Here is a 22,965-nt window from a genome sequence, read left to right on the forward strand (position 1 = left end):
GCAGCGGGCGCATGCGCAGATGAGGCCCAGCCAAGGATGTCGGAGCCTGCCGGGAATCCTGGGGAACGCTGGGGACGCGTCGGGTGAGCGGAGGGGCGATTGGAGGAGGGAGGTGATGGGGTGAGGGTGGCCACTGTGGGGCCACAGCACGTTGAAAGACGCAAGACTGGGAAGGAATCGTGACGAGGAGGCGCACGGATGGCCTGGGTTCTGGTCCTGGTGTCTGCGATGGACGTACTGAGCGCTCCGGGGCTGACCGCAGACCTCCGCGTACCCCTCCGAGTAGCGAGGAAGTTTCCGTCCCGAACCTGCCCGCAGCTGCCGGGCGGCCGGGCGTCTGGATGACCCGAGATCCCTGTGGAGATGCGCGCTGGCAGCCCCCGGGCCCGGAGCCTCTCGCTCCGTACGGCCAAGACGCTGCACACAAACGACGTTGCCTGTGGCTGGGAACCAGATGGCAATCTGAGATCCCCAGGGTCCCCAAGGCCACCCAGGGTAAAACCTGATGGAAGATTCAGCCACGGACGTGTGTGTGTGTGTGTGTGTGTGTGTGTCTGTCTGTCTGTCTGTCCGTCCTAGGACTTGAATTTAGGGCCTGTGTGCTAACCCTGAGTTTTTGCTCAAGACTAGCGCTCAATCACTTGAGCCATAGCTCTACTGCCTACTTTTTGGTGGTTAATTGGAGCTAAGAGTCTCATGGACTTTCCTGCTGGGGCTGCCTTAGGACCACAATCCTCAGATCTCCTCCTGAATAGCTATGAACACAAGCGTGTTAGCCACCAGCACCCAGCCTCTGTGGATATTTGTAACCATCATTTCGGCTTCTAAATCAATGAGCTAAAATGAGTTAAAAGTTTAACTTCCAACAACAATTGACAAATCACATCCTTTCAAGGTAGTTCCTGGCTAAAGTAGGTGTCCAAGGGTTTGTTTCTATAGGATGCTCATTTCCTCAGTTCCAGGAATGTGCCTAATAGTAGCAGTGAGTGACTTCATAATCCTGAGTACCTGTTTGACAGTTGTTGTGTTTTTTTTTGTGGGTCGTGGGGCTTGAACTCTGGGCCTGGGCGCTGTCCCTCAGCTCTTCAGCTCAAGGCGAGAGCTCTACCACTTGAGCTATAGCGCCACTTCCGGTTTTCTGGTGGTTTATTGGAGATAGGAGTTTCATAGTCTTTCCTGCCTGGGCTGGCTTTGAACCGAAATCCTCAGATCTCAGCCTCCTGAGTAGCTAGGATTACAGGCGTGAGCCACCAGCGCCCGGCTTTGTTTGACAGTTTTTGTTCTTCTGTTCTTTGACTAATTTTCCATTTTGCAGTCCCCAGCTGTGCTTCTGCCAGCTATGTAATAAAGCTAGTCCTGTTTCTATGCTGCTTAAGCATTTCAGGCACAGCCTTCTTAAGATTGCTGTTACTTGTCTGCTGGTCACTTGCCAGATTGGCTGATTGAGGTGTGTTTGTGTGAGTGTGTGTGTGTATACATATATATGTGTAAACATGCATACACACACACACACATATAGAAGGAATCAAAATGGCAGATACTGAAGTTCCAGTGAATGAAGGCTAATTCCTGGGGTGCCACACCTGAGGGACAGTACCTCACTCTCACTCCCTTCTAGTACAGTACACCAGATGATCAGCCTGAGAGCTAGGAGGTATTCCTCTTCTTAGTGTTAAACATTGAATCCTGACGAAGAGCACAGTTTGTTTCTGACACCTGGTTCTTAGGGAATCCAAACCATATCCCTGAACAGGGAAGCTGACAGCATAAAGAAGCCCATGAGCCTATGGTGAAGGTCAGTTGTGTGGGGGGCATATGCCCATTTATAATCTTCTAGACATCCATGATGTCTAGTTCCCCTGTGATTAAGATATGATCCCCGTCTATCCTTTTACCTGAGGCAGACAACATGGAATGAAACACAGTAGAATGCTTGTGTAGTATGCAAAAGGCCCTACATTTGATCTCCAACAGTGCAACAACACCCCACCACCACCACACACACACACACACACACACACACACACAGAGTAAACCAAACTGCTGGAGATCTGGGGAAGATTAGAACATCATGTTGCATTTTGGGTTTCTGTCATCCTGAGAACCAGTTGTAATATTTTAAGTCCCTAGCTCCAACCTGTGTCTAGGACCTAAACAAAATCTAAGCTCTTCAGCTAAAACTACCAACCTATGAGACTCACCTCTTTGTTTTGTTTTATTTTGTTCCAATACTGGGACTTGCACTCATGGCCTTGTACTCTAGTTTTTTGTTTGTTTGTTTATTTTTGTTTTAAGCTGGTTAATTGGAGATGAGAGTGTCATAGGCTTTTCTGCCAGGACTGACTTTGAAACTGAATCATCAGATCTCAGCCTCTTTTTTTTTTTTTGGGTCCGGTTGTGGGGCCTGAACTCTGGGCCTGGGCGCTGTCCCTCAGCTCTTCAGCTCAAGGCTAGCACTCTACAACTTGAGCCACAGCACCACTTCTGGCTTTTTTCATTTTGCTTATGTGGTGCTGAGGAATCGAACCCAGGGCCTCAGGCATGCAAAGCAAGCGCTCTACCACTGAGCCATCTTCCCAGCCCAGATCTCAGCCTCTTGAGTAGCTAGGATTATAAACTCTAGTGCCAGGAAAGCCTCACCTTTGATAAGCTCTTTGGTAAGTTTGCCCAGGTCCCAAAGACTTCACAGCTAGAAACAGAGCCCATCACTTACAGAAGTGCTACTGCCTTCTAGACACTCAAACCCAACCCCCAGACTGGTGCATGGTTCTTTCTATCAATGGCCTGGACAGTAAGAGATAGACATTTGGCTAAGGTAGCTTGTTTGTTCACAGTAAGTTCATAACTGCTTAAAAATGTTTAAAGTTGCCAGGTACTGTTGGCACATACCTGTAATCCTAGCTATTTAGGAATCAGAGATCTGAGTATTGAAGTTCAAAGCCAGCCTGGGCAGGAAAGCCTGTGAGATTCTTATCTTCACTAAACTACCAGAAAAGCTGGAAGTAGAGCTGTAGCCCAAGTGGTAGAGTACTAGCCTTGAGCAAAAGAAGCTCAAAGACGAACCCAGGCAGGCCCTGAGTTCAAGCCTCAAGACTGGCACACACAAAAAATGTGTAAAGTCACCTTTTTCCTCAGTAGAGCTGGAACTGAATAATGAAACCAGTGTTTCTTTTTCCAGAGCAGAGGCTTCAGAGTCTCCAAGGACTTTGTCTACTCACATCACCCTAGTGATGGCACAAAGGGACTGTTTTCCTACTTTCAATCTTAATGACTGCCAAGAAGGAAGGCAAAGGTAGAGCAATTGGATCTACTGCTTTCCTCATAGTTTCAGATCTCAGACTCTATAAAACTCCTTCTGAGCCTAAGGATAAAGCCTACCTGAACAAATGATTCTGCATCATGAATGAAAAATCTTGCTCTTTCCATAATGAGAAAGAATTAAGAGAAGAACAGGTAAGTACTCCAATTTGGGAAAGAAGGCGTTGGTTTGTTAATTTATTGTTAATAATGACACAGACTATATCTTGAAAATGTGAAGTTTTAGAAATATTTTGGGGAAACCAGTATTAGAGCATAGAGGTACACGCCTATAATCCAGCACTGAGTAGGCAGAGGCAGTGGGATCATTGATTTCAAGGGCAGCCTAGGCTCACTATATAGTAAGTTCAAGGCCAGCTGGAATACGTAGTGAGACTCTGTCTCAGGAAAAAGAAAAAAAAGCCAGGATCTGGTGGCTGATGCCAGTAATCCTACTTATTCAGGAGGCTGAGGTCTGAAGATGCCAGCCCAGGCAGAAAAAAATCTCTGAGACTCTTATCTCCAATTAACCAGCAAAAAGCCAGAAATAGAGGTATGGCTTCAGTGGTAGAGTACCAGTCTTGAAGGGAAAAAAGCCAAGCCAGAATGCAAGACCTTGATAAATAAATAGCCCCAATAAATAAACAAATGAATGATGCTGTAAATGTAAATGTGTCATATTGCAAATGGATATTTGGTAGATTAATTACTAGAATGCAAGTGCAGACCCAAGATGTACATGATGGTTTTGCTAGGTATTGTCAAGTGAAGGAGTGGAAACTACTTATTCTCCCTGATCTTGTAACGTAACCTTTGGCACGCTGAGCAATGTAGTGTATTACTTTTTGACCTTGATAATCTGACAGTTCAAACATTATCTCAGGGTAGTTTTATTTGGCATTTCTTTCCTGAGTGATATTGAGCATGTTTATATGTTTAGGATGATATGTGTTTATTTTAGTATAAATTATGTTTTTTTTGCCTATATTTCCACTGGGTTTAGCTTCAGGTGTTTTTTGGTTGATTTGTTTTTTTTTTTTTTTAGCCAGAGTTACTGTGTAGCCCAGGCTGCCCTCAAATTTGATATCCAACTGCCCTAATCTCCCAAATGGTGGGATTACAGGTGTATACAGTCATGCTCAGCCTGGTTTTTTGTTTGTTTTTAAGTTCCAATTTTTAGGACTTGAAAAAAATAGATTTGGAAAATTAGCCCTGTATCTGTGATAGAAGTTTCAAACAGTTGGTTAAGTGTTGTTTTTTTTTTTTTGGTCGGTCATGGGGCTTGAACTCTGGGCCTGGGTGCTGTCTCTCAGCTCTTCAGCTCAAAGCTAGCGCTCTACCACTTGAGCCACTGTGCCACTTCCAGTTTTCTGGGTGGTTTATTGTCGATAAGAGACTCTTGGACTTTCATGCCCGGCCTGGCTTTGAACCGTGATCCTCACATCTCAGCCTCCTGAGTAGTTAGGATTACAGGCGTGAGCCACCAGCACCTGGCTCAAGTGTATTTTTTGTTTGTTTTGAATTAACAGTAGTAGGGGAAAGGTTTAGCTGTGCACAAACTATGTCATTTAGAGTCTTGAGATATTTAACGGATTTGTGAAATCCATATAAGGTTTTTGAAACAGCATTAACTAAACTTTCTTCTCTCTCCTTTTCCCTCTCCCTCCCCTTCTCCCTCTTCCCACTCTCCCTCTTCCATACTGGGGATCACAGGGTCTAGTATACTAGGGCCTACCAGGCAATCACTGTACCATTGGGCCCTACCCTCAGCATGCAGTTTATCTTACAGCCATATTAAACGAAAGTTTTACTTTTTGTTTTTGTGGTACTAAGGATTAAACCCAAGGTCTCAAGCTGAGGTTTTTCTATCTAGTAACTAATTTACCTGGAATTCTCCTCTGTCTGTGTGTGTGTGTGTGTGTGTGTGTGTGTGTGTGTGTGTGTGTGATATTTAAACTGTGGTCGGTGTGTGTGTGTGTGTCTGTGTGTGTGTCTGTGTGTGTGTCTGTGTGTGTGTGTGTGTGTGTGATATATTTAAACTGTGGTCTTTGTAAGCCTGGGAGGTTGATCCTGGTCTGTGTTGCAGGTTGAAGGCATGTCTGATGGCTCTTCCTCACAAGACAAGGACAGCAGTGCTCTTGCAGCTTTCAGAGGAATTCCTGTACATATCACCAACCTCTCAGTGCCTCGTGTCAATGCTTACTTCTGTGGGGTTTGCATGCGGCTGTGTGTTGCCAGACCCTGTGCCAGGAACTGGGGGGACCTGAAGAGGGTGGGAAGTGAGGGGGGAAATGTACAAACATGCCATCCTACCTCTATCCCAATAAGATGGTTGGATATACAACCATAATGTGTAAAAGGCATGGGCAATACCAAAGCTATACCTCCATTTTAATTTATTTACTGTTCAAGGAAGATATACACTTGTTCCCCACATTGTTTAGCTTCTACTTCATAGCTGAAGTTTTCCAGGTACCTTATACTTAAAGTCTGGCTTTGTTAGGCATTGGTGGCTCACAACTCTAATCTTAGCTACTCAGGAAGCTGAGATTCCAGGATCAAAGATCCTGATTGATTTCAAGCCAGATGTGGTCATGCGTGCCCATAATCTCAGTATTTTGGGGGCTGAGATGGTGGATTCCATAGTAAAGGCCTTCTGAGCTATGTAACAACTAAGAGTCTTTAATTGCCTGCATGGAAAGCAGGAAATGCTTCTCTCTTTTACACTTTTCCCTACTTTAACCCTGCTATACTAAAATACATCCTTGTTAAAACTTCAACAAAAAAAAAGACTTTGGGGCCAGTATATGGCTCAGTAGAAGAGTATGCTTAACATATACAAAGTTCACCTTGCAGCACACACACACACACACAAACACACACACCAAATAAAAAAAACATTGAGCTGGGCGTACTGGTGGCTGCTCTGGAAGGTGAGGTCTAAGGATCCGGTTCAAATACTGCCCAGGCAGGAAAATCTGTGGGACTCATTTCCAATTTACCACCAGAAAACCAGAAGTGGAGCTATGGCTCAAAGTGGTAAAGTGTTAACCTTTAGCACAAAAGCCCAGAGAGAACACTCGGGCCCTGAGTTCAAGCCCCACGTCTGACAAAACACTGACTTCAATCAGCCTATCAAAGCAGAGCAGATCCTTTGGATCTGCCAAGCATTTACTATCCTCTGGATACAGAGAATCCTCTGTCAAGGATTCAGTAGGGTGCATGGGAAATGCTCATGTATGTATGGGGGAGTAGATTCACTCTAACTCTCAAGGTCTCCTGCCCCTACAGATCTCAGAGTTGAAGAACCATAGCCTTCTCCAGGCTTTGAGAGCTGAAGCCAATGGATGGGAACCAGCCGGTAAGGATCTCCCAGGACTCTTAGAGCCTGGGTGGAACCCAGATCAGACCTGCCACAGATGTACTTCCCCTAATCTGGAGTTCTCTTGCTCTTTGTCCTTCAGGATTTTGTAAATTTATTATTCCTCAAGGAAAACTAGAATCAACACTGGATTAGGAATCTGTTTCTCTGCTAATGGTTTACTTTGTTCTTCTGGGCAGGTCATGTAAGCCCTATGATGAAAGTGGAAATATTAACACTAGATATGATCTTTTGGGTTACTTTCTCCTTCAGTGTTATTATGAAAATTAGGGGAGTGTAGTGGGGGGGGCACTGGGGCATGAATTTAGGGGTTTAGGTACTCTCCCTTAGTTTATTCCACTCCAGGTTGGTGTTCTACCACTTGAGCCACAGCCCCACTGCCAGCGTTTTGGTGTTTAACTGGAGATTTCTTTCTGGGCCATCTTCAAACTGTGATCCTCAGATCAGCCTTCCGAGGGATATAAGCAAGAGCCACTTGTGTCTGGCTTATACTGGTGTTTTTGAGCTAGTATCTCTCTTTTTTTTTTTTTTTTTTTTTGGGATCCGGTTGTGGGGCCTGAACTCTGGGCCTGGGCACTGTCCCTCAGCTCTTCAGCTCAAGGCTAGCGCTCTACCACTTGAGCCACAGCGCCACTTCCGGCTTTTTTCTTTTTGCTTATGTGGTGCTGAGGAATCGAACCCAGGGCCTCAGGCATGCAAAGCATGCGCTCTACCACTGAGCCATCTTCCCAGCCCCAAGCTAGTATCTCTCTTTAGGCCTAGGCTAACCTGGACTGCAATCCTCCTCTTTGTGCTTACCTGAGTCATGGATACAGGCATGTACCGCTATGCCAGCCATTGATCAAGAGGGAGTTTTGTAACTTTTTTTCCCCATTTCCCAAGTAGTTAAGATTACAAGCTTTGAGTTATCATACACTTAAATACATTAACAAATTTTACTTTAGATGGTAATTTTTATTTGGTTGGTACGGGGCTTGAACTCTGGGCCTGGGCACTGTCCCTGAGCTCTTCAGCTCAAGGCAAATGCTCTACCACTTGAGCCACAGCGCTACTTCTGTTTTCTAGTGGTTTATTGGAGATAAGAGTCTCACAGACTTTTCTTCCCTGGGCTGGCTTTGAACCACAGTCCTCAGATCTCAGCCTCCTGAGTAGCTAGGATTACAGGCGTGAGCCTCTGGCACCCAGACAAATTTTTCTTTTTCTTTTTTTTTGGTTCAGTCGTGGGGCCTGAACTCTGGGCCTGGGTGCTGTCCCTCAGCTCTTCAGCTCATGGCTAGCGCTCTACCACTTGAGCCACAGTTCCACTTTCGGCTTTTTTCTTTTTGCTTATGTGGTGCTAGGGAATCGAACCCAGGGCCTCACGCATGCAAGGCAAGTGCTCTACCACTGAGCCACCTTCCCAGCCCCAAATTTTTCTTTAAATGTTTAAATATTTTATATTTGAAAACAACTGGCACTTTTGTGCCAAATAGTTTTTTTGTTTGTTGTTGTTCTGTTTTGTTTTTGTACCAGTCTTGGTGTTTGAACTCAGAGCCTGGGTGCTGTTCTAGAGCTTTTTTGCTCAAGGCTACCATTCAACTACTTAAGCCATAGCTCTACTTCAGCATTTTTGGTGTCTAAGTGGAGATAAGAATCTCCTAAACTGGGCTGGGAAGATGGCTCAGTGGTAGAGCGCTTGCCTTGCATGCCTGAGGCCCTGGGTTCGATTCCTTAGCACCACATAGCAAAAAGAAAAAAAAGCCGGAGGTGGCACTGTGGCTCAAGTGGTAGAGCTCTAGCTTCGAGCTGAAGAGCTGAGGGACAGCGCCCAGGCCCAGAGTTCAGGCCCCACTACCGGACCCAAAAAAATTTAAAAAAAAAGAATCTCCTAAACTTTCCTGCATGAGATCCTCGGCTCTCAGCCTCTTGAGTAGCTATGATTACAGTTTTAAGCTACTGGCACCTTGCTCCAAATAGTTTTTTTGTTTATTTGTTTTGTTTTTCTTTTTGTCTGTTGTATGGCTTGAGCTCTGGACCTGGGCACTGCCCCTGAGCTCTTTAGCTCAAGACTAGTGCTCTACCAATTGAGCTGTAGCACCACTTCTAGTTTTCTGGTGGTTTATTAGAGATAAGAGTCTCACAGACTTTTTCTTCCCCAGGCTGGCTTTGAACCACGATCCTCAGATCTCAGCCTCCTGAGTAGTTAGGATTACAGGCATGAGCCACTGGTGCCCAGCTAGCCCCAAATAGTTTTTTGGGTTTTTTGGGGGGGAGGGGTTGGGGGGTTTTTTGGGGGTCCGGTCGTGGGGCCTGAACTCTGGGCCTGGGCGCTGTCCCTCATCTCTTCAGCTCAAGGCAAGCACTCTACCACCTTGAGCCACAGCACCACTTTCGGCTTTTTTCTTTTTGCTTATGTGGTGCTAAGGAATCAAACCCAGGGCCTAATGCATGCAAGGCAAGCACTCTGCCACTGAGCCACCTTCCCAGCCCCCAAATAGTTTCAATCATACTAAATAATCATATATTTTTTTAGAGTTATTTTAACTAGTGTGGCTTAGTGGTAAAGTGCTTGGCTAGCATGTATGAAGTCCTAGGTTCAATTCCTCAGTACTACATAAACAGAAAAGCCAGAAGTGGTGCTGTGGCTCAAGTGGTAGAATACTAGCCCTGAACAAAAGCTCAGGGACAAGGAGTCCAAGCCCCAGAACTGGCAAAAATAAATAAATAGATATACTTGGTAGGTGTAGGTGCTGTGGCTTTTATCTGTAATCCTAAATATAACGGAGGCAGAAATAAAATCTCAGTTCAAGACCAACCCAGGCAAAAAAGTTAACTGAGTATGATGGTACATACTTAATTCTAAGTACAAGGGAGGATCATAATCTGCCTACAAAGAAAACAGAGACCTTATTTGGAAAAAAAGCAAGCAAACAAACAAAAAACCCTATAAATAAAAAAGGGGCTGGGGGCATGGCTTAAGCAAGGCTCTGAGTTCAAACTGTAGTAATGCAGAAAAATTAACTAGTTAATATACTATTTTAATTGATGGTTCTATTTAATATATGAACATCTGGAAGATAGTCAGAGGTTGGGCATTTGTTTCCAGACTTTAGGCACCAGCTTAGCTTAATATTGTTAGTTGAAGCCTTGACTTTCTGTTGTCTAACTCATTGTAATAGCAGATTCCTACTCGGTGACCCTAAGCTCAAAGACTGATAGGTAACAAAAGGATCTAATTGCTCAGAGATGAGGGTCTGAAGGGTAAAGAATCAGTACAGCTGTATGAAGGTGAGGAGTAAGGTAGAAAGGCTTGCTCAGCATTCCTCATAGCTTTTTGGGGCTTTTTTGTGTGTTTGTTTGTTTTGGATCCGGCCTGAACTCTGGGCCTGGGCACTGTCCCTCAGCTCTTCAGCTCAAGGCTAGCGCTCTACCACTTGAACCACAGCTCCACTTCTGGCTTTTTTTTTTCTGCTTATGTGGTGCTGAGGAATCGAACCCAGGGCCTCATACATGCAAGGCAAGCGCTCTACCACTGAGCCACCTTCCCAGCCCCTTTGTTTTGTTTTGTTCAGCCACTTTGCCCCACTTTTTCCCCCTCCTAGGACCCTACATGTCAAAAGCACATTTTATTTTCTTGGCCAATGAAAGTCAAGTATTCTGTTGAAGTTGTTTAGCTTGATAGCCCTGACACTCTTTACCCCAAGCTGGAGGCAGCAAAATGGAATTTCCTAGAGATCTAGACATCTAGGACCCCGTGGTCCACAGCCCTGTCAGCCAAGGCTGTGCCAACCAACATCAATAACTAACATTACTGAGCACTTAACCTTTGGCTTACATTCTTCCCTCAGAAGTTAGAAAATTGCCTCATCCTCACAACAGTCCCATGAGGGGTGACAGATGGTTAAGTAACTAGTCCAACTAGTCTAGTAAACAGCAGAGGAAACCCTTTACTCTTGTGTGCTTTCAGAAACTATCCTCTACCCCTTCCCTGCTGCATCCCATTAGTATTTGGTAGCATTGTGTTTAATGTACAAGTCAGTCCTTTTTTTTGTTACTGTAATTAAATACTAAGGCTTGAACTCAGGGCCTACATGCTATCCCTGAGCTTTTGTGCTCAAGGCTAGCACTCTACCACTTTAGCCACAGCACCACTTCCAGCTTTTTTGGTGATTAGTTGGAGATAAGCATGTCACAGACTTTCCTGACCTGGCTGGCTTCAAACCATGATCTCCAGATCTCAGCCTCCTAAATAGCTAGGATTACAGGCGTGAGCCACTGGCCTTTTTGCTGGTATAGTTCTGAATTGTTACCCTGTGACATATAGCAAGAGATGGAGTGTACCTTTGTATCTTCGCTGACTCTTTTTCTCTTGGTGATAGTGAGGTTTGAACTCAGAGCCTAAACAGGCACTTAACCGATTAAGCCATGACCCCAGCTTCCTCTCTTCTTTTTTTTTAATTTTTATTATTTTATTATCTTTAGCTGTACAAAGGGGTTTCAGCTCAACACGTCAGTTTATGAGTACAATGCACCTTGACCCATGTCACCCCTTTCATCGTTCTCTTTTACCTCTCCCTATCTCTCCCCTAATTAGCTTTCTTCTTATAAAGCCATTGTAGTGATCATGGGGGAGAGGAGAGAGAGGGAGAGTTCACCTTCAGAACTTTAATCTATCTGGGCTACTTGCCAGGGGCCCCAAACACCATAATCAGATTATTTCTACTCTATTAATAGCTCACAGGAAAACTTAGGGACACACCCAACCTACATCCACACTGTCGCACCTTTCAGGCAGTTCTCTGCCAAGTGATGAGGTTGTCAGCCAAGACTGTGAGCTATCCTAACCTATTTTTACCACTGTGGCTGGAGAAGTCCTAATTTCTGGTAACAAAGTCTCCATCATACATATTGTTGATGTTGTATATGGCAAATTGGAATGGATAGTGACAAAAAACATGCCACTGGTAGCCAGGAGTTGGTGGCTCACACCTACAATCCAGCTACTCAGGAGGCTGAGATCTGAGAATCACAGTTCAAACCCAGCCTCAGCAAGAAGTCCATAAGACTCTTATCCTCAATTAACCACCCAAAAGTTGGAAATGGAGCTATGGCTCAAGTGGTAGAATGTTAGCCTTGAGCACAAAAGCCCAGGGACAGTATCTAGTCCCCAAGTTCAAGCCCTAGAACTGGAGCAGAACTGGTGATTTGGTCTGGAGAAGACCACTGTGGTGTGGAGAAAAGTGGCAGTATGGTGGTGAGGGAAAGCCTGTCCTGGTGCTTTTTTTTCTCCAGCCACCTTTTTATATTGTGAGTTCATTGAATGTATGTTCATTGAACATTCATTCATCAGGCATTGTGCTAGTCTGCACAGAGACCTGTCCTTGGATGGCTTACTATAGGAGAGATAATTATACCACTACAACAAGTACTGAGGGTCAGCCCCTTGTAAAACAGTGGTAACTTAATCAGACTGATAAGCGAACGGAAGCAGAAGAGAGCTGAACCAGCAGGGGTCCCTGTGGTCCTGCCTCTTTAGCAGAGGATGAGCAAAAGCATTGAGGTGGGAGAGGGCAGAGCATACCACGGACCTCAGCTAGCTCTCCAGGAAAGGTAGAAACTGGAAAGGAACTTAGGTACTGTGCTGTAGAGTATTCTCTTTTGAGGGTTTTGGGGAGGTTGGAAAAACAGATCGGCCTTTTCAAAAGCTCATTCTGGGATTAGAGACATGGTTCAAGTGGTAAAGTGCCAACCGAGCAAGTGTGAAGCCTTCAAATCCCAATACTGGCTAAAACAAAACAACCTTCTGGCAGCCGTGTAAGGAAGGAAGGGACGGGACAGCAACAAGACCTAAGTCACACAGTGGAAGTTGGGGTCTGCAACAATGATTCTGATAGACCTAAATTTTACAGGGCCTCTTTTTCTCACTATTGCAGCTGTGAGTGCGGAGGTACTCAGAGCCCAAGAAGAATGGGAAGCCGTGGACACCATCCAGCCAGACACAGGTAACTGCAGCTGTTGACAAAGACTCCCTTCCACATGTGTAGCTATACATATACACCTGTAACTCTGGGACCGGAGATAGAATTCCTGAGTGTTCTCATTTTATAGCTGCATGATGTAGAAGAAAGTCCCTTTCTCAAGTTCAAAATGACAACTCAAGAGGAAATAGGAATACACACCACAGGGAAAGGGCTGTGGTTCCTTTCCCTCTCCGGGGAAGACAGGGAGGACCTGGATCAGAGTCAGCCTCTGTGTAGGGTGACAAGGATGCAGAAGAATGGAAGCAGGCAGCTAGAGCTCCTGTATGAGGCTGGGACTGAAGCCATCCACAGGAAGTCTCTGAAGGCTGAGTGAAAGCTGTCTTAACTCCCTTTTTGATAGAGGTCTGGGAGTCCCACCAAGGCCCCAGAGACATGTTGCAGTGATAATGCCAATAATGCTCTACAGACTGTAATAACAGATAGGGAGGTGGGTCTTTTAGAGGTGTGAGAAGGGGCAAAGTAGAAATTAGGAAAGACCTCAGAACAAACCAGTGTCACACACCTCTATGGTTACCTATTCCAGGAGTGATTTGCTCCCTCAGAGATAAGTAAAATTTAGGGAGTTCCTTAAGAGCAGGTCTGAGAGGTCAGTTTTCTGACCTCACCGCAGAGGTCAGCTAGCAAGACAAGAGTTAGTGTGGCAGATTATGCCAGCTCCTTTAGTTGTAGGCTTGTGCTGTCAAGCTAAGCCAGAGCTGAGCTCAGAGGTGTCAACTAGGAGGCATTCCGTGTTTGCTGATGGAATAACCACTGCTATAAACCTTCAGGTATCTTCCATTTTGCCCCTGGGAGCCAGGCCAGCTCAGACCATCCTGGACAGCTCGTCTCCTTCAGTGAAGCTCTGCAGCACTTCCAGACTGTGGACCTCTCCTCCTTCAAGGTGTGGCAGTAGAGAGGCTTGGGGGGCTCCAGCAAGTTCCATCTTCCCAGGAGCCAGGTTTTCATCTCAGCAGGATAGGGCATTGTATAATGGCAAGATAGAAACTTCCAATTGACGGCCTAGTCTCACCTAAGCTATGTTTAGGTACAGTACCACAGCAATGCGTGCAGGTCCCTCTTAGTGCTGGGAGGTCTGGAATTGAGGATGATGTAGCTCCTTGGGGAGGTGAGGCAAACAGCCCGGAATGCTGAGTCTTTCATTGCCAGTGGAGGAAAATTCCCTGAGGGAGTCAGCAGCTATTTAAGCATTTTCAAAAACTATGGGATTGTTGTATTGTTAATGATGGGTAAACCTTGGAGGAAGACTTCTGAGCAGCTACTTCCAGAACAAATAGAAAAGAAAGCAGCAGAGGCTTAAAAAAAAAAAAGTGGGAATGGAAAAAGAAGAAATATCTGGGGGAATAAAAGTTGTAAGGTACCAGGTGTTGGTGGCTCATGCCTGTAATCCTAGCTACTCAGGAGCCTGAGATCTGAGTATCTCAGAGGAAAGTTTCAGAGACTCTTATATCCAGGTAACTACCAAAAAGCCAGAACTGACACTGTGGCTCCAAGTGGTAGAGCACTAACTTTGAACACAAAAGCTCAGGGACAGTATTCAGGCTCTGAGTTCCAACCCCAGGACAAGCACACACACACACACACACACACACAAAGCTGTGAGGCATTCTGGGATGTCTTAAATGACTAAGAATAAGTTTAGGGGAATATGATTTCAGGTATTTAATCTGAAACCTGGCTCAGGAGAGAGAAGCTAAAGAGATAGAAGTTGAGTTGCTTGATAAAAATCCAGAAGCAGAATATTCAATGGCTGGCCACAATGACTTTCCATGGAAAGTCATCATACCTAATGCAGGAATGCTGGTGGTCCAGAAGGCTCCAACCACCTTTCAATGACATCTGACTCCAGTGAGTCCCCACTAACTCCCCTCCCCATAGGCCCTGTCATCCTGGAAGTAGAAAAGGAAGCTGTTAGATTTTTTTAAAAAACTCATGTCTTTACAGGGACAGAAAGATGAATGTACAAGGGTAGAAGTGATCCTGCGGGGAACCCTGGCCAGGCTTTTGTCTGACCCTATAAAAGACTTCCCAGTTGGGCATCTGGGTACATGCATAGGACTGGCTGATGGTGCTTATGTTCGGAGACATTTTTCTCCTTGCAAAAAATCTAGGAGCTTGAACAGAGCTTAATTATCTCTGACATGCCAGCAGGTTCCTTCCATTTCTTCCCCCTTTCAAAGACCAGCCATTAGTTTGGAGAATCTAATTGACTTGAGGTTGATCAAGTTGAGGCAGGTATAATACTCTGTTCATTGCTTGCTTCATCCTCCCCCAGAAAAGAATCCAACCAACTATTCGTAGGACTGGGTTTGCTGCTCTCCGGCACTGCCTCTTTGGACCTCCAAAGCTCCACCAGGGCCTTCGGGAAGAAAGGGACCTGGTCCTGACTATTGCTCAGTGTGAGTGCATGGGCACCGCCACAAAGCAGAGGCTGCATGTGGAAACAGGACAGTGCTCTTGGCCCACTCCATAGCTGAGGCTAAGCCAGAGCTCTTGCATGTACCACATTGGTGGTACATGCAATCAGAGATCAGAGGAAATTAAAAAAACCCAGACATGCTGCTCCCTGAGATGTACCCAGTCCTGTCCTAAGGGATGGCCCAACAGAGAGTATTGGTGTGTTTTGAGACAGGCGGTTTGGACAGTCAAGATCCAATGCATGGCCGAGTTCTCCAGACCATCTACAAGAAGCTGACGGGCTCCAAGTTTGACTGTGCCCTCCATGGAGACCACTGGGAGGACCTGGGCTTCCAGGGTAAGAAATGGCTCATCTTTCCTTGCCTTTGATTCCAGCATCAGAATGAGAGACCAAATGGGCCTCTCCCAGCCAGGCCTGCATGATGAGGCAGGACATGTAGGAGGAGGATGGAGGAGGGAGAAGCAGATACAGAGGCCCACCCAAGACAGCACTCTGTTAGAAAATCAGCAAAAATAGTTGAAGGCTCGACAAAAGTGATGAGAGAAAAGGTTGCTTTATAGCTTCTAAGCTTTGTGGTCTCAGAGTCTGTTACAGCACATTTACCATGCATAGATGAAAAGCATTGCAATTATATGATATGGAATTTTTTCCCTTTTTAATGAACAACTTTTTTTTGGGGGGGGGCATGGGCTTGAACTTAGCACCTGGTCTTCATACCTGAGCTTTTGTGTTCAAGGCTAGTGTTCTACCACTTTGAGCCACAACACCATTTCCGGTTTTCTCATTGTTAATTGGAAATAGTCTCATGGACTTTCCTGCCTGGGCTGGCTTTGAACTGTTATCCTTGGATCTCAATCTCTTGAGTAGCTGGGATTACAGGCCTGAGCCACCAGTACCCAGCTTCCCAGCTTCCCAGCTTCCAGAGAGAATATTTACATACACACACACACACACACACACACATACATATACACTATGTATTATATTTGCATATATTTGCATATATAAAATTGAAATAAACTTCACTTATTTTGAAATTATACTGGTTTATTTTTCCAGTCCTATCAAATTTACACTTGCAAGTATGGGAATTGGCAAGGTGTCTAATCCCCTGCATTTTTCCTCATCTACAGCATAATTGTCCAAAATATATCTTCTGTCTATATGGAGAATTGCAGCTGGAAATGTTAGGATTCTTGTTTCAATCATTAAATTTAATTTTAATTAGCTTTGCAGCTGGTGCTGGTAGCTCATGTCTTTATAATCCTAGCTACTCAGGAGGCTAAGATCTGAGGATCAAGATTCAAAACCATCTAGGGCAGGAAAGTCTGTGAGACTCTTTTTATCTCCAATTAATCAACAGAAAGCCAGAAGTAGAGGTATAGTACAATTGATAGAGCATCAGTCTTGAATGCAAAAGTTAAGGGAGAGTGCCTAATCCTGAGTTCAATCACCAGTACCAAATGAGAAAGTGAAGGATGACATTGTTTAAAAAAAAAAAAATAGAGGGGCTGGGAAGGTGGCTCAGTGGTAGAGCGCTTGCCTTGCATGCATGAGGCCCTGAGTTCGATTCCTCAGCACCACATAAGAAAAAAAAAAAAAGCCGGAAGTGGTGTTGTGGCTCAAGTGGTAGAGTGCTAGCCTTGAGCTGAAGAGCTGAGGGACAGCACCCAGGCCCAGAGCTCAGGCCCCACGACCGGACCTCCCCCCCAAAAAATAGAGCTGGGTGCAGGTGGCTCACGCCTGTAATCCTAGTTACTCAGGAAGCTGAGATCTGAGGATCCAGCTAGTCCAGGCAGGAAAGTAGTCCGTGAAACTCTTTATCTCCAGTTAACCGCCAGAAAACTTGGAAGTGGCTCAAGTGGTAGAGCACTCACTCGCTTTGAGCTGAAGGACACCGCTCACGCCCAGAGTTCAAGCCCCATGACCGACAAAAAAAAAAAAAAAAAGGAATATACTCATTAAGAAGAAAAAAAAAAGCCGGGCGCTGGTGGCTCACGCCTGTAATCCTAGCTACTCAGGAGGCTGAGATCTGAGGATCGCGGTTCAAAGCCAGCCTGGGCAGGAGAGACCGTGAGACTCTTATCTCCAATAAACCACCAGAAAACCGGAAGTGGCGCTGTAGCTCAAGTGGTAGAGCGCTCAGCCTTGAGCTGAAGAGCTGAGGGACAGCGCTCAGGCCCAGAGTTCAAGCCCCATGACCGACCAAAAAAAAAAGAAGAAAAAAAAAGAGAAGAGAGGAGAAAAGAAAAGAGAGAGGGGAGAGAAGGGAAGGAGGAAGGAAAGAAAAAGAAAGAGAGAAAGGAGAGAGATAGAAAGGAAAAGAGAGAAAGAAGGGGAGACTAAATCAAGTCCCAGAAACTCAAGGAAGCAAGACTTCACAAGCCTGCTCACTGGCACCCCATTTGCTCATGGTTTCTGTTACAGGAGCAAATCCAGCCACAGACCTGAGAGGGGCGGGCTTCCTTGCCCTCTTGCATCTGCTGTACCTGGTGATGGACTCAAAGACTTTACCTATGGCCCTGGAGATTTTACGCCTGTCTCGTCACCACATCCAGGTGGGACGTGGGTGGAAAGCCTGATGGAAGGGTTGTAGAGACAGGCCCTAAGCAGCCAGGCCAACCTTGCAGATCCCTATCTCTGGTTGCTGAGGGCTGTCAGGATCCTGAAGGCAAACCTGGGAGAGGCTTCTCTGTCCATCTATGCACCCTGGAATCTGACCTCTGCCATTTATTAGCTGTGGGCCTCCAGCAAGTTTCTTGCAATTTAGGGCCTTGGTTTTCTCCCCTGCCAAAGCGTTAACTGGCTCCCTGGAGCTAATGGCATAATACAAGAAATGCTTGCACACAGTGAGGCACTGCTTCTGCTCTGCACCCTGGGGAAATCGTTGCACAGTGCTGGTGCTGCTCCTCACCCTGAAGGGGGGAGTTGATCTTCAAATGACCCATGAACTTGCTGGCGGTCTATAACCCCTTGGTCTCTGTCCAAATCTGTCTTCTGGGAGAAGGTATGATAGTTTACTCAAGTAGTAAAAGATGATACTCCCTCCATTGTAGAAAACTGATCTGACCTGCTTCCTATCCTTTGTCTACCCAGATCCATGGGGCATAGAATTCATTTGTTCAATATGAGTTTAATACAAAGAAAGTAGTTAATGCTGCCTGTTTTAGTTTGAGCTCTTGGAAAGAGAGTTGCCATCAACTTTTTTTTTTTTTTAAAGATAGAGCAAAGCTGGGCACTGATGGCTCACAGCTATAAGATCTGAGAATTGCCGTTCAAAGCCAGACCAGGCAAAAGAGTCTATGAGACTTTTATCTCCAATTAACAACCCAAAAACCTTAAGTGGAACTATGGCTCATAGTGGTAGAGTGCTAGCTTTGAGCAAAAGAGCTTAGGGACAGTACAGTGTCCAGACCCTGAGTCCAAGTACCATGACTAACAAAATAAGTAAGCAAATAAATAAAAGAAGGACTTGCAGAGGGGTTCAGTTTTGCCATATACATTTGGAGAAATACATCCAACTCCCAAGTATAGTTGGAAATATGCATGTGGAATCAGGGAGAAAGTTCTAGATTTGAGATTAAAATTGGAGAATTGTCAGCACATAGATGTGGCTATTCTATGGCTGTCCTCAAGCCAGAAATACACCATCACCTGGGAGCTTGTTAGAACCACATATTCTGAGACAGTATGGTGGCACACTCCTGTAGTGCAGCATTCAGGGAATTGAGGCAGGAAGAGCTTGGGTTCAAGGACAGCCTGGGTTATATAGCAAGACTTATATCAAAGAAAATAAAGCCAGGTACCGGTGGCTTACACCTGTAATTCTACTTACACAGGAGACTGAGATCTGAGGATCGTGATTTGAAGCCAGACAGACAGGAAAGTCCGTGAAACTCATCACCATTTAAAACTAGAAAGCAGGAAGTAGTACTGTGGCTCAAAGTAGTAGAGTGCTAACTTTGAGTGGAAAAAAACTCAAGAGATAGCACACAGGCCCTGAGTTCAAGTCCCACGACTGACAAAAAGAGAAAAGAAAATAAAGCAAGGTGTTGATGGTTCATACTTACAGTCCTAGCTTCTCAGGAGACTGAGATGTGAGGAGTATGGTTGGAAGCCAGCCCAGGCTGGGAAGTACGTGAGACTCTTATCTCCAGTTAATCACCAGAAGGCCAGATGAAGACCAAGCAGAGATTTGTCTCAAGTGATAAAGCACTAGACTTGAGCAAAAAAGTTGAGGGACAATGCCCAGGACTAGTGCATGCACATGTGCACATACACACACACACACACACACACACACACACATACAATAAAGAGAAAAAGAGGAAGGAAGGAAGAGAAGAAAAGAACAGCACAACACATTCTAGAGCCCATCCTCAGATTCTCTGAATCCTGTGTTGTAACAAACCCCACAGGAAATTCTGAGTACTACTGGAAAGGATCTTGCTTCCAGTTGTGAAACTGGAGCGTGAGCATGTTCTGAACTGTTCCAACACTGAGTGGGTGGAGACAGGGAAGGAGGAAAGTAAGAGGAGCTCAGGAGGAGCAGATCTCTGGAAGCTATGGGAAGAAAGCACATGGAGCAATCCTGGACCACTGGTTCATGTGCTGACGGATATGAGGATTGCTTGGACATGTGACTAGGGACTAGGGGATCACAGTAGTAGTACTTTTGTAACTTTGTTGTTGTTGTTGTTGTTGTTGTTCTAGTTCTCTGGGGCTTGAACTCAGGGCCTGGACGCTGTCCCTGAGTTTGTTTGCTCAGGCTAGGGCTTTACCACTTGTGCCACAGCTTTACATCAAGTTTTGTTATTTTGCTTTTGCCGGTCCTAGGGCTTGAACTCTGGGCCTAGGCTCTGTCCCTGAGCTCCTTTGGCTTAAGGCTAGCACTCCACTAGCCACAGTGCCACTTCTGGCTTTTTCCTGTGATTAATTGGAAATAAGAGTCTGATGGACTTTCCTGCCTGGGCTGGCTTTGAACCACAGTCCTCAGATCTCAGCTTCCTGAGTAGCTAGGATTACAAGCATGAACCACCAGCACCTGGCTTAGTGGGAATATTTGGAGTAGGTATTAGAAACAGGAAGCTTTGATACGGATTAGGTTTAACAGGGAATGGGAGAGATAAGTTGGAGACAGTAAGTATAGACAGTTTTTTTCAAGGAATTTTCTTGGGTAAAGATCCTTTTTAAGGAGTTTTTGTTTTTGTATATTTCCAATGTCAGAAAATGTGTGCAGTAGCAATGTCATCTAATAACATGGCAAATCAAAGATGAAGCCTTCTAGGGAGGATGGGAGAATGGTCAGGAACATAGCAGAATGTTTCCCCTACCTCTAGGCCCAACGATAGGAGGGCTGTCAGAGAAAAAGTCCTGAGCATTTGACAGCCCTGCCCCCAGAACCACCTGTCCTCAGCAGAGAGCTAGGTCCTCAAATAGGCTGAGTCTTTATTTGTAGGGCTATTTGTTGGTACTGGCAGCATTACCAACAAATCATGTGACAAGCATTGACCGTGACCATTGTGCTAGGAACATGGTGGCACAGTTTGGGAAATTGGGGCAGAGTGAAAGATGAGGACAGACCAAGGGTTGCCCAGGACTGGGGAACAGATTTGTTGTAACTATAGCAAGAGCTACAAAGAACAGGAAACTGGCCCTAATACACTCAAGATAAGTAAATGGAGGTGCAAAAATAGTTCAGAGAGCTCATATACCAACTTCACCCATGATAATCTTGCATACTCATAATACAGTTATCAAAACCAAGAAATGATTAACTAAACTACAGCCTTTGTTCAAATTGTGTTTTTCTCCAGCTTGTCACCTGTGCCTGGATCCTATTATGTTTGGTTCTCTTGTTTCTTTTTCTTTTCTTTTGTCAGTCATGGGGCCTGAACACTGTATCACTTGAGCCACAGCACCACGTCCTGCTTTTTCTGCTTATGTGGTGCCAAGGAATCGAACCCAGGGCCTCATGCATGCAAGGCAAGCGCTCTACCACTGAGCCATCTTCCCAGCTCCTGGTTCTCCTGTTTCTTTATTCACTTCTAACACCTAACAGCTACTCAGTGATTCTTTGTCCTTTGTGACCTTGACATGTTTGAGAGGGCTGCTCAGTGACTTTGTAGCATGTCTTTCAATCTGGGTTTGTCTGATGGTTTTCTAAAGTTCAATCAAGATTATGCATTTGGGTGAGAATGGCACCAGAAGAGTGCCATGACCTTCTCAGGGCCTCATATAAAGATGCATACACCGTCAGTATGCCTTACTCTACTGATGATAACTTGGGCCACTTGGTGAAGATGATGTTGGCTGTGTTTCTACACTATAAAGCTACCGTTTTCCCTTTGTAGTTAATAACTGTCTTAAGGAAAGATACTTTGACACTATGCAAATCTGTTTATCCTCACACTTTTACCTGTTACTTTTTGTATGTGTGAGTATGTGTGTGTGTACAGCACTGAGACTTGAACTCAGGGCTTAGGTGCTATCTCCTAATTCTTTTTGCTAAAGAATGGCTCTTTACCACTTAAGCCACAGCTTCCAGCTTTTTGGAGATAAGAGTCTCACAGACTTTCCTGCCCATGCAAGCTTCAAACCACAATCCTCAGACCTCAGCCTCCTGAATACCTGGAATTACAGGCATGTGCCACCACCCCTGACTAGCAGTTACAGTGTTTCAATGTAAAACTTGACCTCCAACCCATACAAGTTTGCTACACACATTTTTTGTTTTTGTTGTTGTTGTTGTTGGTCATTGGGGCTGAACTTAGGCCTGGGCGCTGTCCCTCAGCTCTTCAGCTCAAGGCAAGCATTCTACCACTTGAACCACAGTGCCACTTCCAGTTTTCTAGTGCTTTATTGGATATAAGAGTCTCACAGACTTTCCTGCCCAGGCTAGCTTTGAACCGTGACCCTCAGATCTCAGCCTCCAGAGTAACTAGGATTATAGGCGTGAGCCACCAGTGCCCAGCTCTACATTTTCTTTCCTTTCCTTTGCTTTTTTTCTTTCTTTTTTATTCCCAGTCCTGGAGCTTGAACTCAGAGCCTAGGCACTGTCCCTGAGCCTCTTTTGCTCATGGCTAGCACTCTACCACTTGAGCTACAGTGCCACTTTCAGCTTTTTCTGTTTATGTGGTACTGAGGAAACAAACCCAGGGCTTCATGCATGCTAGACAAGCATTCTACTACTAAGCCACATTCCCAGTCTGGCTAAACACATTGTCCATATGTAGTCTGTGAAAGCTGAGGAACAGTTGGAGGATACTTATTAGGTAGCAGCTGGTCTTGTTCTCTCCTAAAGAGGGAGCTGAAGTTTCAGGGGTCTTTTAGTCCCTAAACATAACCCTGAGCAGTATTTTAGCTTCAGGAAACTTTATGTCTTGGGGAAAATGCAAAAGGAAAGAGACATTTAGAACTGGAATCCAGGTGACCCATGTAAAACTGTTTCTGAGAATAGGGATAGATCCTTCATGAATAATTATATTTTACCATACACTTGCTCTTTATTTTTACACTGAAAAAAAGAGAAAGGATGATACCATGCAAGTATGTATGATAATGAAACGGCAGTAATGAAATATATATGAGAGCATAAATGCATTGTTGCTGTCTTCAGCAAGGATGATTTCTTCTGACAAGGATGAACATTTGGCTGGGAAGGTGGCTCAGTGGTAGAGCACTTGCCTTCCATGTATGAGGCCCTGGGTTCAATTCCTCAGCACCACATAAAAAGAAAAAAGCTGGAAGTGGCATTGTGGCTCAAGTGGTAGAGCGCTAGCCTTGAGCTGAAGAGCTGAGGGACAGCGCCCAGGCCCAGAGTTCAGGCCCCACGACCGGACCCAAAAAAA

The 22,965-nt window shown here is 45.2% G+C and overlaps 1 protein-coding gene across 6 annotated transcripts in view; it reads left to right on the forward strand.

The window, feature by feature from the left end:
* The first annotated feature begins 7 nt into the window (after positions 1 to 7).
* The window catches only part of Elmod3 (ELMO/CED-12 domain containing 3), a 28,007-nt gene continuing 5,049 nt past the window's right edge, over positions 8 to 22,965 (forward strand). For 3 of the 6 annotated variants that reach the window (XM_013035470.1, XM_013035472.1, XM_013035476.1), the window contains exons 1-9: positions 8 to 83; positions 3,179 to 3,453; positions 5,384 to 5,458; positions 6,589 to 6,658; positions 12,592 to 12,660; positions 13,467 to 13,579; positions 14,972 to 15,095; positions 15,329 to 15,451; positions 17,543 to 17,673. In XM_013035470.1, the coding sequence (XP_012890924.1) occupies positions 3,400 to 3,453; positions 5,384 to 5,458; positions 6,589 to 6,658; positions 12,592 to 12,660; positions 13,467 to 13,579; positions 14,972 to 15,095; positions 15,329 to 15,451; positions 17,543 to 17,673 (759 nt within the window). In that variant the 5' untranslated portion in view covers positions 8 to 83; positions 3,179 to 3,399. Of the gene's footprint in view, positions 84 to 416; positions 496 to 3,178; positions 3,454 to 5,383; positions 5,459 to 6,588; positions 6,659 to 12,591; positions 12,661 to 13,466; positions 13,580 to 14,971; positions 15,096 to 15,324; positions 15,452 to 17,542; positions 17,674 to 22,965 lie in introns of those variants that run through there. The other 3 variants (XM_013035471.1, XM_013035475.1, XM_013035474.1) reach the window with 3 other exon arrangements.

Source organism: Dipodomys ordii, unplaced genomic scaffold (genome assembly GCF_000151885.1).
Source record: "Dipodomys ordii isolate 6190 unplaced genomic scaffold, Dord_2.0 Scaffold212, whole genome shotgun sequence".
In the NCBI taxonomy this organism is placed as follows: domain Eukaryota; kingdom Metazoa; phylum Chordata; class Mammalia; order Rodentia; family Heteromyidae; genus Dipodomys; species Dipodomys ordii.